The sequence below is a fragment of the Spinacia oleracea genome, chromosome 5 (genome assembly GCF_020520425.1).
Source record: "Spinacia oleracea cultivar Varoflay chromosome 5, BTI_SOV_V1, whole genome shotgun sequence".
Lineage (NCBI taxonomy): Eukaryota > Viridiplantae > Streptophyta > Magnoliopsida > Caryophyllales > Amaranthaceae > Spinacia > Spinacia oleracea.
The window spans coordinates 36,128,854-36,143,859 of NC_079491.1; the positions used below are offsets into that span (position 1 = coordinate 36,128,854).

General features: G+C 39.0%; 1 protein-coding gene across 1 annotated transcript; it reads left to right on the forward strand.

The window, feature by feature from the left end:
* Positions 1–13,046: 13,046 nt before the first annotated feature.
* Positions 13,047–14,983, forward strand: LOC110777263 (expansin-A32-like). Its single transcript, XM_021981868.2, has 3 exons — positions 13,047–13,293; positions 14,132–14,438; positions 14,596–14,983. The coding sequence occupies exons 1-3, from the start codon at positions 13,140–13,142 to the stop codon at positions 14,909–14,911; spliced, it is 777 nt and encodes a 258-aa protein (XP_021837560.1). The 5' UTR covers positions 13,047–13,139; the 3' UTR covers positions 14,912–14,983.
* The last annotated feature ends 23 nt before the right edge of the window (positions 14,984–15,006 follow it).

Here is a 15,006-nt window from a genome sequence, read left to right on the forward strand (position 1 = left end):
TTGCTGAAATGGGAACAGCCGCTCCCCAGTATGCTTTAGATCCTGCCCTCCAAACGAAATACAAAGTTATAAGATACAATCCGTTATTTTCCTCTTACACTTGTGCTTTCTATTCCATATTTTCCAAATAGGAAGGATAGTGTATTGCAATCAGTTCTGACTCCAATCAAGTCACCAATATCCGTATAGCACCTCTGACTGAAACTACAGCTGAATAACAGGTGTAGAACAGATTCGGATTCCAATGCACAAACCAAGCAATTATTATCATTTGTATACCAGCATGCTGCAGTCTTTCTTTCGTTTTCAGTTTATTCAAAGCATCCATCCAAGCAATCACATACTGCTTTGGTATGTTCTATCTATTCACACCCAAGGGTACAACTGCACTATTTGTTCATCACCCATTAACCACTTATATCCAGCAGAGATGGTATACTTCTTTACTTTTGCATCCCAGCCATTTATGTGAAAACCCTCACGCATTGGGATTGGAAGTATCAAAACAAGGGCTGAAGCACGGCATCAGAAATTAGAGTGGGCACAAGATATATAATGAATTTACCGATTTATGTGAAATGGAGGAATCTAGGCCAATAAAAATGAGAATGTCCACCATATAAATCCATAATATACATATTCGGATGCTGAATAATGTGAGAGAGAAAATTACAGTGTATGTTTCAGTCCCCAATTTCATGTATTGCACAAAAATCAGCATGTTGCTGGAAATTCAAGAGAAATACACTGAATCCTATGATGAATACAATTACTTTGGATTAAATTAATCATTCAAATACCAGAAAAATCAATCATTCAAATACCAGAAAAATCAATCATTCAAATACCAGATCAATCATTAAAACAGAGAAGATCAAACCAGTAGAAATTACTTCGGATTTTAGGTTTCCTCCCCATTTTGGGGAGTATAGGTTGACAGTGTGAGGGGGTCGAAAAAGCACAAGGCTAATGCGTGACCTCGTCCCTCGTGGGCGTGACGTTGTCAGATCAAGTGTAGTTAGATTTCCTGTGAGTTTACACCCAATCGACTAGTAATATAGGAGTCGCCATTCAGTTTTTAACGACAATGAGAAAAACTGACAAAACCCGGTTATCGTGACATAAAGGGAGTGAAATTATGTTCGACCACGGCGGCCATAGGTTCCCTTGTGATCCCTATTATGGGGATCACTCAACGTACACCCGCACGGCAGAGATTGAAAGTTTGGGGGACTGTAACTACCGAGAGGAGTGCTCATAGATAACTCCAGAGGCAGGTTATCCTTACTAGCTCATCATAAATAATTGAAGGGACATGTGTTAACTATTAAACTATTCTGAATTGATTTTAGCAATATGCAACACATAATACTAAATCGATCGTGATTATCTTGTTTAGATTGATTTAAGGTACCTAGCATGATAGTTCAATTGTCCAAGATATTATCTTTATTAGGCGTGATATAACAGTCAGATTAATAGTTCAACAATTTTATAAAAGGGCGATGAAAGCGATTAAATCATGCGAAGGGACATATTACAACGCACCCTTGAGAGGTGCGTTGTGGTTCTCAGAAAACTAACCACTTTGGCTTTGCTATTTCTCCTTTTATTTAACGAATCTCGAATTTCCGGGCAAGGTTCCAGTATCCGGGCTTAATTCTTCAGCTACAAGAGACAGGATACGTTCTGTTCGACTTTAGGGTCGATTGCGACAGAACGCGGGATCAATTCCGCAACGTGAGGCTTTAGGCTTAGGGGTTGGAGTCAATACTCAGATTATGAATTGTGTGTTTTTCTCGTCGATTATGAGGTTGTATTTATAGGGAAAGAGTTCGTGGAAAGATAGATCCTTAGAATCCGATCCAAAAAGAATTCGGAAACGACACGTCCCAGGTATTTTTCAGCGCCCAGGGCTGGGCGCCGAAGATTTCGGCGCCCAGATCCAGGCATTGAAAATAGGATCTGAGCCGTGCTTTTTGTCAGATTTGGACTCTTAATCACGGAGCTTTTGAGACTTATCCGAGTTTCTTAGTGCGTATCAACTTATGAAGGAATGCGTCTGGGCCCGTTACGAACTCTAGGTTCGTTAGGAATTTAATCAATATGTAACTCTTATTTTCGAATTATAACAGGAATAGAATTCTTTTTGCCAATTCTATCTCTTTTAGGACTTACGTTGGAATGCAACACCTAATTCTGACAGATTTCTATCTTTGATGTCTTTCCACTTCTAACAACTACCCGTTATGGCAGTTACTTTTTAGCAGGTTCCTATAAATGGAAGCTTTGGTTGAAATGAAAAGGGTGATCGAGATTCGTTATTTTATAGGAGATGCGTTGCCAAATGGAGATTTATGTTCTCATCATTGAACCTTCCCTTTCGGGAATGGGGACAAAAGTAGGTGTCTATAGTTAGCCCCCACTTTGACTGAGTCTTGGAGTAAGACGATGGTCAAAGTATTAGACGGAGTGCGTCGTACAAGCCTTGGTGTATGTGACCTGTTTTGCGAGGGTCTCACGAGCCCCCGAGTGATAACATTTGACTTAAGGGTCATCACTTGAAGTGTTAACACATTCCTCACGTGTCATTGGAATCTGTTAACCAATAGTATAGAAACTCCCTCACTTTGTCATTGGAAGTATCTAAAGATGTATAAAAACTCCCTCACTTTGTCATTGGAAGTATCTAAAGATGTTTTCGAAATCAAAGCTATAAAGTGTAACCAGGCCTGGCCAACCCCGATCACGAGGTAAGAATGTTTTTAAAGATTCTCATTTTCAAGGTTAGCTAAACGAGAAAACCCCCTTTGTTTTTATAGGACGTAAAACGAAGGAAAATCCAGCACATCGCTCTTTTTTTGGAAAAGCGGAAAACCAATCCTTTGATTTTTGGAAAAGGGAAACCATCTTTTGATTTTTGGAAAAAGATAAACCACCTTTTGATTTTTGGGAAAAGATAAACCGTCCTTTTGATTTTTGGAAAAAGATAAACCGTCCTTTTGATTTTTGGGAAAAGATAAACCATCCTTTTGATTTTTGGAAAAAGATAAACCATCCTTTTGATTTTTGGAAAAAGATAAACCATCCTTTGATTTTTGGAAAAGGATAAACCGGGAAGAGTTATTGCTGCAATGACTAAGGACCTGCGCGGTTAGTGGCGCAGACCCCGCCCGCTGGAGGTGGGCGAGCCTGTCCGCTAAGGGTGGATGCCCCGTCCGATAGAAGTGGACGAATCTCTTTTGATGTTTTGAAAATAAGGACCTACGCGGTTTGTGACGTAGACCCCGCCGGCTGAAGATGGCGAGCCTGTTTTTGTGTTTTGAAGAATTTTGTTTTCTTTCGAGGGATGCTCGGATTTAGTTACAACCTGAATGTGGGTTGACAACGTGCTTAGACGGACCATTGTCTTGTGGTCATCATCTTACATGGTTTTGAGCTAGTCTTTACGGCTCAATTTTGCCACTACCTGGGTCCTTGATTAGGGGACTATGTATAAGTATCAACGGCGACCTTTGTTTTGAGGTCGTAATCCGGATTTATCTTTTGAGATTATCCAAACACGGGACTTCGTACAGCGTAGTCCGGGAATGTTGTTTTAACTTTGCATACTTTCTTTTGAAATGTTTATTTTCTTTCGAGCCCCCAAGCATTCTTGCTTGACGGTCATTTCTTGTCAAAGAGGTTCCTTGGGGATACGCAATTTGTAATGTTCTTGATCGTGTTTGGGATCGTGCTCGTAAGTGCGAGCGATCTTTGTAGTGGTGTGCTACTCTTAACAAAGCCGTGAGGTGCGACTTTCAGTAAAGGAATCGGCAATTTTCAAGTCGAATGGATACGGCAGGACCCTATAGAAATCCGGGCTTCTTTTGGGCCTGGGATCATTTTCGGCGCCCAGGCTTGAGCGTTAGAAATAATTCACGCCCAGGTGGGGCGTTGAAAATATTGTTTGGGCTGGTCTTTTGATGACACAGTTGGCCTCTTGTTTGTTCGTTTATTTCACTTGGAAATTCTACGTATTCTCTTCTCTTTTGTTTTTCTTTATTTTGATTTTCAGCGCCCAGAGCTGGGCGTCGGAATATCTGGCGCCTGGTCCTGGGCGTTGAAAGTGCGTCCCAGGCAGGACTTTCTCGTGATGATTTCTCGAGAAGCCGTAGCCGATTGGTGGACTACGGTGTTTGTCGCTTTGGGGCGATTATTTAAAGGAACTGTTGCTCTTAAGGTGTACAGTTATTGCAATAGTCGGGTGAGTCTATATGGCCCGAGAAACATACCTTGAGGTGTAAGACTTTGATCGCTCTTATATTTTTTTCTTTTGAACGTGTTCGTGAATGTTCGATACTTAGAATGTATGTGCGAACGAGCGTTCATAGAATGGCCGTTGCGTGCGGTCCATTAATCAGTTCGCTTGAATCATTTTTTTTTTAGCAATGACTGATATTGAATAGTTTTCTTAGAAGCTTGATAGGGTTCAGGCCCATTCATGAAGTGGGCTCAAGCATCGTGCCCTTTTGATCGTTCAAACATTTTCTTTGAGATTTTTTTTAATCTTGCTACGGTCGTTTCGTAGCTTGAAGCCCACAAGTATGCATGTTGGGATGCTTCCTTTTGGCGTACGATTTTTGTAGGTTCTTTCGAGAAAGATGCCTTGGGGTTCCGCTCGTGTAGGTGCGAGCTATCCCTTCCGTGGTAGGTAATATTTTGCTACCTTTAATCCTTAATGTAGAAGTCGTGTCGCTTGCATTTTGAATTTGGGCGATAAGTAGTCTTTGCCTCTTTTACACATGCTCTTGGTCGTGCCTGTATTAGTGCAATATGCCTTACTCTTTTTTTTTAGACTTGTACCGTGGGATGGTTAAACTTATGGTGCGACGTAGGCTTGTGTGGCCTAACAGCGTGTCTTAGATCATTCCTCCAGGTGTTGGGATATTATTATTATTTTTTGCATTGGAGTACTTCATCACGCCTCGTTCAGGTTCTTAAACAAGTGTAGCACCTTCTGCGTGGGCGTGCACGGCTTATTACTTCGTTCGATGCGAGGATTCATAGATGTTTCTTTCTTTCTTTTTTTTTTATCCTTGACTTTTCTTTCTCTTTTGCTTTGGAACGACGTAGACTGTGTAACGGGCGCTTGTAGGGCGAGCGTTATGTGCAGTAGTTTGACCGGAGTTTTGGTGACTCGCGATTTTCAGTTACCCTTGTTAGTGGGGTGACTTTATCCATTCTAAGTAGTTCTTAGAATTTGGGAGGGGTTGTAGCCATTCTAAGGTTTGTTTTACACGGTCAAACCTTAGGATTGTGCCCCTATGACGTGTGTATAGCATTAGCGTCGAGAATTTGCGATAAAATCGTCATTTCGAGCTTTTTTAGAGTGTTTTTCTCAAGCCCCCAATTGTAGCTACGGGATTGGCTTGGTGCTATGATGCTTGGCATACGTTTTTATGCATTCATGGTGACATGGATCATGAATAGTTTGAACCAGACTCGTTTAGTGCGAGGTACGTTCGAGTAGTGACTTGCTACTTCTCTTGTAAATGTCGTATTGTGCGACATTTCCATGGTCAAGGTAGTCACATGTTGAAGTGTGCCTTGACCAAAAGCTAGGTTCTTTTCTTCACCCATGATCATATTTAGAAATCTTTTTGACTCACTTGCAACATCGAGATAAACGCATACTTAGCTTAAACCAACGACACTTTATTATGTTCGAAGAAGTCTTTGAAAATTATTTGAAATCCGAGTCCTACTGTGTACAATCCGAGGTGTCCTAAGTAAGTTGAATTATAGAAGGGTTCGTACAGATTTACATGAGTGAATCAAAATACTGTTACGATTGCTGTCTAAGGATTTGCTGGAAACCAGGGTGCAGGCGTCAAGATATTACTTGTGCCCGTGTGGCACATGCTTTGGGCTTTTAGGGCTATCATTTCCAGAATTGCGGGAATATAAACCGCTTTCAAATTGACTTAGATTTACTTGGTGTATGTCTGTACAAAAGGTCAAGGTATACTTAGTTCTTTTCCTAGTTCTTTCATTTTAACTTTTAGCCCCCAGTTGCTATTATGTCTTCTCATTAATGATGCTTTCAGATTTCGATTTTAGATGCCCGTGTCATATGTCTGAGTAGGGTGAGCCTTGGTTAAGTGTCAAGTCCTAATGACAATGTCTGATTTTTTTTTCAAAGGGATTTGCAAACATTTGAATTACCATGAACGGGTGCCCTGAGTTCGAAGGAACGATGGGGCGATGCCGTAGAACAATCCTCTTTATTGTAAGCTTACTGCCTTTACTACTTGTTGGCGATTATGACTGTGTCTAGTGGTGAAAGAAGGTCTTTAAGTGAGTTAGTTCGCTTTAGGGAGGGTCAAGTCGAGTACTTTAGAGGTCATGGACGCTTGCGCTAGCCCCCATTCAATTGAGGCAAAGCGATCTTTTGAGTCTTGGCTAAGTGCCTAGGAGTGTGAGTGCTCCTTCTGGCAAGGGTACGTGCCCTTATTATTTTTCGATGTGTGCTCATTTTGGCATTTTGATGACTTGGATTCTTCCATTGACTTAAATTTTTCTTTCGATTTAGATTGCAAGTAATTAAATTTCAATAAGGGACTCTATTTTTTATTCTTTGTTATTCTATAGGCTTTAACATTTTTGCAAATTGGTTGGACCGAATCATGGATTGCCTACGTATCCGCCTTAAATAGATTTAATTTGGAATCAGGTCTTGTGTAGTTCTTAGCCAGAAAATGGTTTCTTAGAATGCCGATTTTAAACAAGTACGTTCGAGTGGAATCGTAATGTTTGAAATAGGGTGAAATAAGTAAGGTTTATTATTATTTTAATCTGTTGCTTTTCCGTAGGCCAAAAATTGTTTCATTTTTTAAGTACATGTATTAGCACAAATCTTTTCATGTATTTTTTTTGGTATGTATATCTGAATACGTGTTGTACCCCTCCAAGTGTTCGTTATTGTTCATGTATGTGCGGATAAAATGACGAGCACTTCTGGGCCAAAATTTGGCAAGCAGAGAGATTCAGCGCCCAGGCTGGGGCGTTAAAGATTCCAGCGCCCAGCTCTGGGCGTTGAAAGTGATTTCTGGGGCAGCTTCTTTTCGTTTTACGCCAAATATTTGCGAATCTTTTTTTGTGCGCTAAATGCTTCTTTTTCTTTTTTAGACGAATTTTAAAGGCGCTTTGCAAAGTTTCTTTTTTTATTATTTTTTATGTTAAGCGTAGAATGTACTTTTTCATTTGTCTTTTTTATTCGTGACTCAAGACGGCTTGAAAGATGGGTTGAATGAGATAGGATAATTTGTATAGGTATTAGTCAAGCATGAGGATTGGAAAGGGTAGAAGATCGTAGGACTTTATGTAGTTTTTGTGGTATGATTTGGATTGGTGACTCAATTCTTTTCCTTCGTTTACTTGGGTAGATTTCGCACTTTGGGACGTACGGGTTAAGTATTTTATGGCTCGCTCTTTTCGCTTTCCCTTTCTTTCTCTTTTTTCTTTTTTACGCTTTGGGAGGTACGGGCTAAGTATTTCATGGCTCGCTCTTTTCGCTCTCCCTTTTCTCTTTCTCTTTTTTTTCTTTTTTTTTTCCACTTTGGGATTCCCCCCCTTTTTATTTGGGCTAAAAGGTAGATGGTTGTGGTCTTTGAGTCACGAGGCGAGACTGAGTGAGCCTCGTTTGGTAGGCCTATAGTGGACCTTTAACTTTATTAGGCCTAGGGTGGACCTTTAAATTATCTTACTTTGCAAGCGTATTTAGTCGTTTCTTAAAATGTGCAAATAGCGTAGATTCAAAATGTTGTTTTTACCTTATTGAAATTTAACGAAAGAATTACATCAAAACTAATTTTTTTTGCTTCTTTTCAGATTCCAGTTTTCGGGATTTAATTGGAAGTTGTGATTTAGACTCGAACTTTCATTAATTTTTTTTATTATAACCCGTGTATGAATACAAGGAGGTGGCCTAGACTCAAAATAATGATGTGGCGTAAGCCTATAATACTTGACCAAGCGACTCTCAGACTTAGGCTAATTGGACCATAACTTTCGTTGGTTGACACTTTAGATTTTAACCCTTGGGTGTTCATTTGTCATGCGCCATTTTGCTTGATGTTGGCAAGGTAGTTAGTTGGGGAGATCGAATTTTCATTTTTGTAAGGCTAGAATCATTAGTGCGGCTTCCCTCTTAGTGTGTATTGCTTTACCCCGATGGTAGCCTTATGGCATGCCGATTTGGGTATTTTCATGGTTCGTCATGTTGCATTCATGAAAAATCTTTTAGTCCGTACTTAGGAGTATTTCAAGGAGCGAGTGGCTCGAGAGGACTATGATAGTCGTGACCAAATGTGATCAAAGCCTTGAGGCCATTAATTTTTTGCTAATGGTATTGACACCTTGGGTTCACTTTGGGGGTTGTGCGACTATGGGGAATGATTTTCAGAATGTGACTGTTTCCATTTTGCAAATACTATAATATATTCTTTTTATTGGTGAGACAGAGTATTGAGGCCGCAGATTCTTAGCAAGGGATGACAATTACATATGGGTGCTTATTGATTTAAATGTTAGGAAGGGAGACTCAATATGGTTTAACCTTTTAACTTGCAGAACGACACCAAGCATTAGGACCGATTCTATGGATAAGACAACTAAGACTTAGGATTTAGATTGTACTTTGGCATAGCCTAGTCTAGACTCGGATTTATTTATTTTTTTATTCGAACATTATTTTTCCTTGAAAACTCTATTTGAACATTATTTTTTTGAATACTTTGCCCATGTGACATTCAAGGTCATTTAATTAGCGTGCTCGGTTTTGGTGCCGAACATTGTCGTCATAGGAGGCCTAACAACGACACAAAGAGTTATTTATTTTTATAAGTCGTTTTTTAGAATCGAGTGCCTTTTTCATATATCCTCGCAGCGATTTTTCACGAAAGGTTTTTTTTGCTACGGAATTTTTATGCGCGGGCACCGAGGCTGCTGTGCCTGACCAAAAGGCTAGGCAGCAACTTCAGCGCCCAGCGTAGGGCGTCGGAAATTATTGGCGCCCAGCCAGGGGCGCTGAAAATGCGTCCCTGACTGGTACTCGTTTTCTGTTCGCGTATCCTTTTTTGTACATGCGACTTAATTTTGTTTGTTTGCCTAATAACGTCCTTTACGCGTTGTGCAGCGTTGTGGGATTCGTTACGGGCCATCCTGAGCGTCGCTTGCTTTTGTGGCGATCGTTCGGGGTTGCGGAACACGTATTTTGGTATAACTCTTTGGCCAATTGGTGTTTATGAATGTTTGGGCAATTTTTTTAAGGTCGTTGGTTTTCCAGCATTATTTGTCACACACAATCACATAATTCGCTACACATAACTAACATTACAACATGAGGCAAAATAATAATATGTCATGTAGTTTATGATAGGCTTCTATGGGTAATTTTTGCGCCTGGCTTGGTACCGCTTCTATCGTAGATCTAACACATGCCCCGGTCGAGGTAGTGCATTCAACAGACGAATTTTGTCCCAAGAGGCCAATCACGATGTAAGCCAAGGGGGCATGCACCAATGAGAGGGACCTTAGTGGGCGAGCGATTGGGTTTGGGACGGGTGTACTACTAGCAACAAGTGCCGAGTGGACAACATTCGAAGCGTATGCACCCCCCGGTTGGCGATGGGTATCCTTAGTCCCAACTCCCGAGATGAAACATGCCAAGGGAGCCGAGATTCGTTATGCGGTTCTGTCCGTTCACATTAATATGCTGATTTTCAGGTCGTCCCAACTTGATAAGGAAATAAACGCGGAGTAGGATCGTTTCACCCTTCGGCTATTTTGATTACCTACGAGCACGAGTATTTCATTAACATTCCCCAGTGGAGTCGCCACTGTGAGGGGGTCGAAAAAGCACGAGGCTAATGCGTGACCTCGTCCCTCGTGGGCGTCACGTTGTCAGATCAAGTGTAGTTAGATTTCCTGTGAGTTTACGCCCAATCGACTAGTAATATAGGAGTCGCCATTCAATTTTTAACGACAATGAGAAAAACTGACAAAACCCGGTTATCGTGACATAAAGGGAGTGCAATTATGTTCGACCACGACGGCCATAGGTTCCCTTGTGATCCCTGGTGTGGGGATCGCTCAACGTACACCCGCAGGGCAGAGATTGAGAGTTCTGGGGACTGTAACTACCGAGAGGAGTGCTCATCGATAACTCCAGAGGCAGGTTATCCTTACTAGCTCGGCATAAATAATTGAAGGGACATGTGTTAACTATTAAACTATTCTGAATTGATTTTAGCAATATGCAACACATAATACTAAATCGATCGTGATTATCTTGTTTAGATTGATTTAAGGTACCTAGCATGATAGTTCAATTGTCCAAGATATTATCTTTATTAGGCGTGATATAACAGTCAGATTAATAGTTCAACAGTTTTATAAAAGGGCGATGAAAGCGATTAAATCATGCGAAGGGACATATTACAACGCACCCTTGAGAGGTGCATTGTGGTTCTCAGAAAACTAACCACTTTGGCTTTGCTATTTCTCCTTTTATTTAACGAATCTCGAATTTCCGGGCAAGGTTCCAGTATCCGGGCTTAATTCTTCAGCTACAAGAGACAGGATACGTTCTGTTCGACTTTAGGGTCGATTGCGACAGAACGCGGGATCAATTTCGCAGCGTGAGGCTTTAGGCTTAGGGGTTGGAGTCAATACTCAGATTATGAATTGTGTGTTTTTCTCGTCGATTATGAGGCTGTATTTATAGGGAAAGAGTTCGTGGAAAGATAGATCCTTAGAATCCGGATCCAAAAAGAATTCGGAAACGACACGTCCCAGGTATTTTCAGCGCCCAGGGCTGGGCGCCGAAGATTTCGGCGCCCAGATCCAGGCGTTGAAAATAGGATCTGAGCCGTGCTTTTTGTCAGATTTGGACTCTTAATCACGGAGCTTTTGAGACTTATTCGAGTTTCTTAGTGCGTATCAACTTATGCCGGAATGCGTCTAGGCCCGTTACGAACTCTAGGTTCGTTAGGAATTTAATCAATACGTAACTCTTATTTTCGAATTATAACAGGAATAGAATTCTTTTTGCCAATTCTATCTCTTTTAGGACTTACGTTGGAGTGCAACACCTAATTCTGACAGATTTCTATCTTTCATGTCTTGCCACTTTTAACAACTACTCGTTATGGCAATTACTATTTTTAGCAGGTTTCTATAAATGGATGCTTTGGTTGAAATGAAAAGGGTGATCGAGATTCGTTATTTTATAGGAGATGCGTTGCCAAATGGAGATTTATGTTCTCATCATCGAACCTTCCCTTTCGGGAATGGGGACAAAAGTAGGTGTCTACAGACAGGGACTCGAATTTGGATTTTAGGTGTGTATTTATTTATTTTGACAGATTCCAGGAATTATAATTCACATAGAAGAAATCAATTACAGGAAAACTGCTCAAAAATGATTTTCAAACAAAAGAAAACAACAACATAATTAATTCAAACGAAAGCACAATTGCAAAATCAGTAGTAGAGATAAAGGGGGGGGGGGGAATACCGCCAGGATGAAGAGCTCGTCAAATCGTCTCCAATCCTATTTCCAAAATTTGAGAAACTCGATCAAACCTCAAACCAATTTAAACTATTCGTCAAGCAGTACTATCAATTCTACAAGAAATTCGAACTACTCTTCAAGCAATTCGATGAAATATGCTAGCAATTCGATCAAATATGCAAACAATTCAAACTAAATCGAATTTCGAGAACAACTAACCTAATACCGCAGAGTGAAACATATATTTGTATGTATTTCTGAATATACAAAATTAAGGCCAAATTAAACAACAAATTGGGACAAAAATTAAGAATCTGGGTCAAATTCAAGATATTTGAGCGATAAATTTTCTAAACACAGTTGGTTAAGAATACTTACCTTTCAACATAATTAATTTTAGGGAAAGTCGAAGAGATTTGTACCTCAAAGAAGAATTCAGAACACATCGATATTTCTAGGGTTCCAAGAATTAACAGGAAAAAAAAAAATCTAACCTACAGAATCAGAAGAAAATGGAGAACTCAAATTAATTTAGATAAAAATGGGGATTTGAACAAGCGGGAGAGGAGAAGAACGATTGAGGAAATGAGAAAAATCAGTGCCATTTCTTTCTTTATTTTCTTTGCTAATACGGCAAAATGAAAAATGTCGCCCTCTTTTGTTACTCTGCACTTAAAACAGAGGGCAATTTCATTATTTCGCTCTCTTTGTTTAAATCAAAGAAGGCGTTGGTTTGCTGTTGCCCTCCTTGTTACGTTATTGGCAAAGAGGGCAATTTTTTGTTGTCGTATTTGATTTGTTCTACCGAGACAATTTCATTGTCGCCTTCCTATTTTAGCAAAAAACTCCCTCTTTACTCCTAATTTTTGTAGTGGTACAAACTTATAAATTATCTAACACCCAAATTCATATCATAGTAACAACTTATAAATTATTATAGTAATTTAGGGGTATTTTTTAATTGAAGAGGTGTATGGCCAAACTTTTGTTAATGAAAAGAAAGAGACACTGTAATAATTGTAGGGTCATTTCTAATTTTGAAGTGTAATTAGTATTGTGGGATGGATGAAAAATAAAATGTAACAAGTAATGTGGGACTGATGTACTAGTTCTATTATACTCCGTATTTGTTAAATTCCACGTTCAAATTATAAATTAGGCTCAATTTTATAGTTCTCAACATTGTCTCCATATTAATTATAATGCATAAAAATGCTTAAATTAAGACGGCCCTTATTTGATTTCAATTTATATAACTTATTATTATGAGTGATGAAAATGCTTAAATTAATTAGACGGCCCTTATTTGATTTCAATTTATATGACTTATTATTATAAGTCATAAAAATGCTTAAATTTAGATGAGCAATAATATTAACGGTGAAACAAGATTCAATACAAAATCCTTACTAAAAATGTGTTGCTTTAACTAAAAATAGCTTAATTTTAACCCAAACCTAGCCATATATATAACGAAGCTAAGCACAAGAAAAATAGTACTCCATAGTAATAAATAAAAAATAAAGACTATTTCAATAAACTTTGCCTCATTTTTGGCAAATTAGATCCTAAGCCATCAACCATGAAGTCGTATTTGTTTGGCATCATATTGGTTGTGTTATTTCTTACGGTGTTAGTTCACGACGTTCATGCCAAGAAGCCAAACTTCCGGCCTGGTCCATGGAGAACCGGTAGAGCTACCTTCTATGGTAACGCAGATGGCTCGGGAACTTTTGGTAATTAACAACTCCATATTATTATTTTTATTATCTATAACTTGATGTTTTTATTGAGTAATGAGTACGTATGCATGTAACTACATTTATTACGAATGCATTCGAAATTTAAATTAATTACACATTGATCTGCTACTCCGCTATGCAGATTTCGAATTATCAATTTTTAACATGCGTATTTAATGATATTGATGTTTAAATGTCTACATTAAACACTGGGTAAAAAGTGAAATATGAACAATATTCTGAAATGGAGGAAGCCTATAAAACTCATATATAAAAAGTATTGAAAGTCGATCGCTCCCCTTAACTACTCCCAAGAAAAAAAAATTGTAATATATATATATGCCACATTAGGTCATTAACATTCAAATGATCCTTAATGTGAAAATGTTCATGCAACTTCAAATCATCGTTCAAAACAAAACCAAATTTTGTAAAACTTTTTGCTAATGTGTGTTCGTTTACAATTTTTAGAACACAAAGAGGTCATTAATTACTTTGTCTCATTCCTCATAAATAATTATTTTTGTTTGATATATTTTTTTTTAAATGTAATGACGTGTTTTTCATTTCTCCTTAATCACTTAAGCGTTATATAACCTAGAACATTAATTATAGTTAAGAAATGTGCCAATTTTTTCTTACATTTATTTTGTTTAGGAACATTTTAGTTATATTCTAATGTACTACGTATGTGGAAATAAAATGGCAACTAAATGCAGACCAATAAAAAAAAATTAGTCGGTCGTATGTAATAAAGGAAGAGTGTATGTAACTACTAAAAAAAAGAAAAATAAAAGATTGAAAGTGCATGAAATTGAAAAAATGTAAACAGAAGGAGCATGTGGATATGGGGACATATCGACCAAGGAAGGCAAAGGTGGGTTTGGGGTTCAAACGGCAGCTATAAGCACAGCATTGTTCAACAAAGGAGCAGCTTGTGGGTCTTGTTATGAGCTAAAATGTTCACAGACTACAAAAGGTTGCAAAGCTGGTGCATCCACCATCACCGTTACCGGCAACAACGAATGCCCTGGCGGAGGGTGGTGCAGCCCACCACAAGAGCATTTCGACCTCACTCAGCCTGCTTTCCTTCAAATCGCTGAGTACAAGGCTGGTGTGGTCCCCATTGAATACCGCAGGTCCGTAACTAGTAAAATACTCAAAATATGGTTTATGCACCCAAGTGCACAATACTCACTGTGCATCCTAAATTCTCTAACTTCTTTCTCGTAATTAAATGATTTTTCAAATAAGAGTAACTAAGAAAAGGTTCGGTCATGATAATATGATATGCAGGGTACCATGCAAAAGAACAGGAGGAATCCGTTTCAGCATATCAAAAAATTCAAATCCCTACTACCTGCTGGTGTTGGTATGGAATGTCGCAGGTGCAGGAGATGTGGAAAGTGTAATGATAAAGGGTGATAAGGGTAAGCCATTTAAACCAATGAAGCGTAACTGGGGTCAAAACTGGGAGAGTGATGATAACTTTGTAGGCCAATCCATCACGTTCAGAGTCAGAACCAGCGATGGCAAGAAATCTACTTCATGGCATGTTGCCCCTAAAAATTGGCAGTTTGGTCAGACATTCGAAGGCAAGAACTTCAGATGAATTTTGTGACACTAGCATCTTTCTTCATTTGCATGAAATGCTCATATAATTAATAATCGTCGTTTTAGCTCATTTTAAACCTGTAATTTTGTATA

Coding starts and splice junctions, on each gene's coding strand:
- LOC110777263 (XM_021981868.2), top strand. CDS start 13,140: ATGAAGTCGTATTTGTTTGGCATCATATTGGTTGTGTTATTTCTTACG. Junction 13,294..14,131: donor AGATGGCTCGGGAACTTTTG/GTAATTAACAAC, acceptor AAATGTAAACAG/AAGGAGCATGTGGATATGGG. Junction 14,439..14,595: donor GTCCCCATTGAATACCGCAG/GTCCGTAACTAG, acceptor TATGATATGCAG/GGTACCATGCAAAAGAACAG.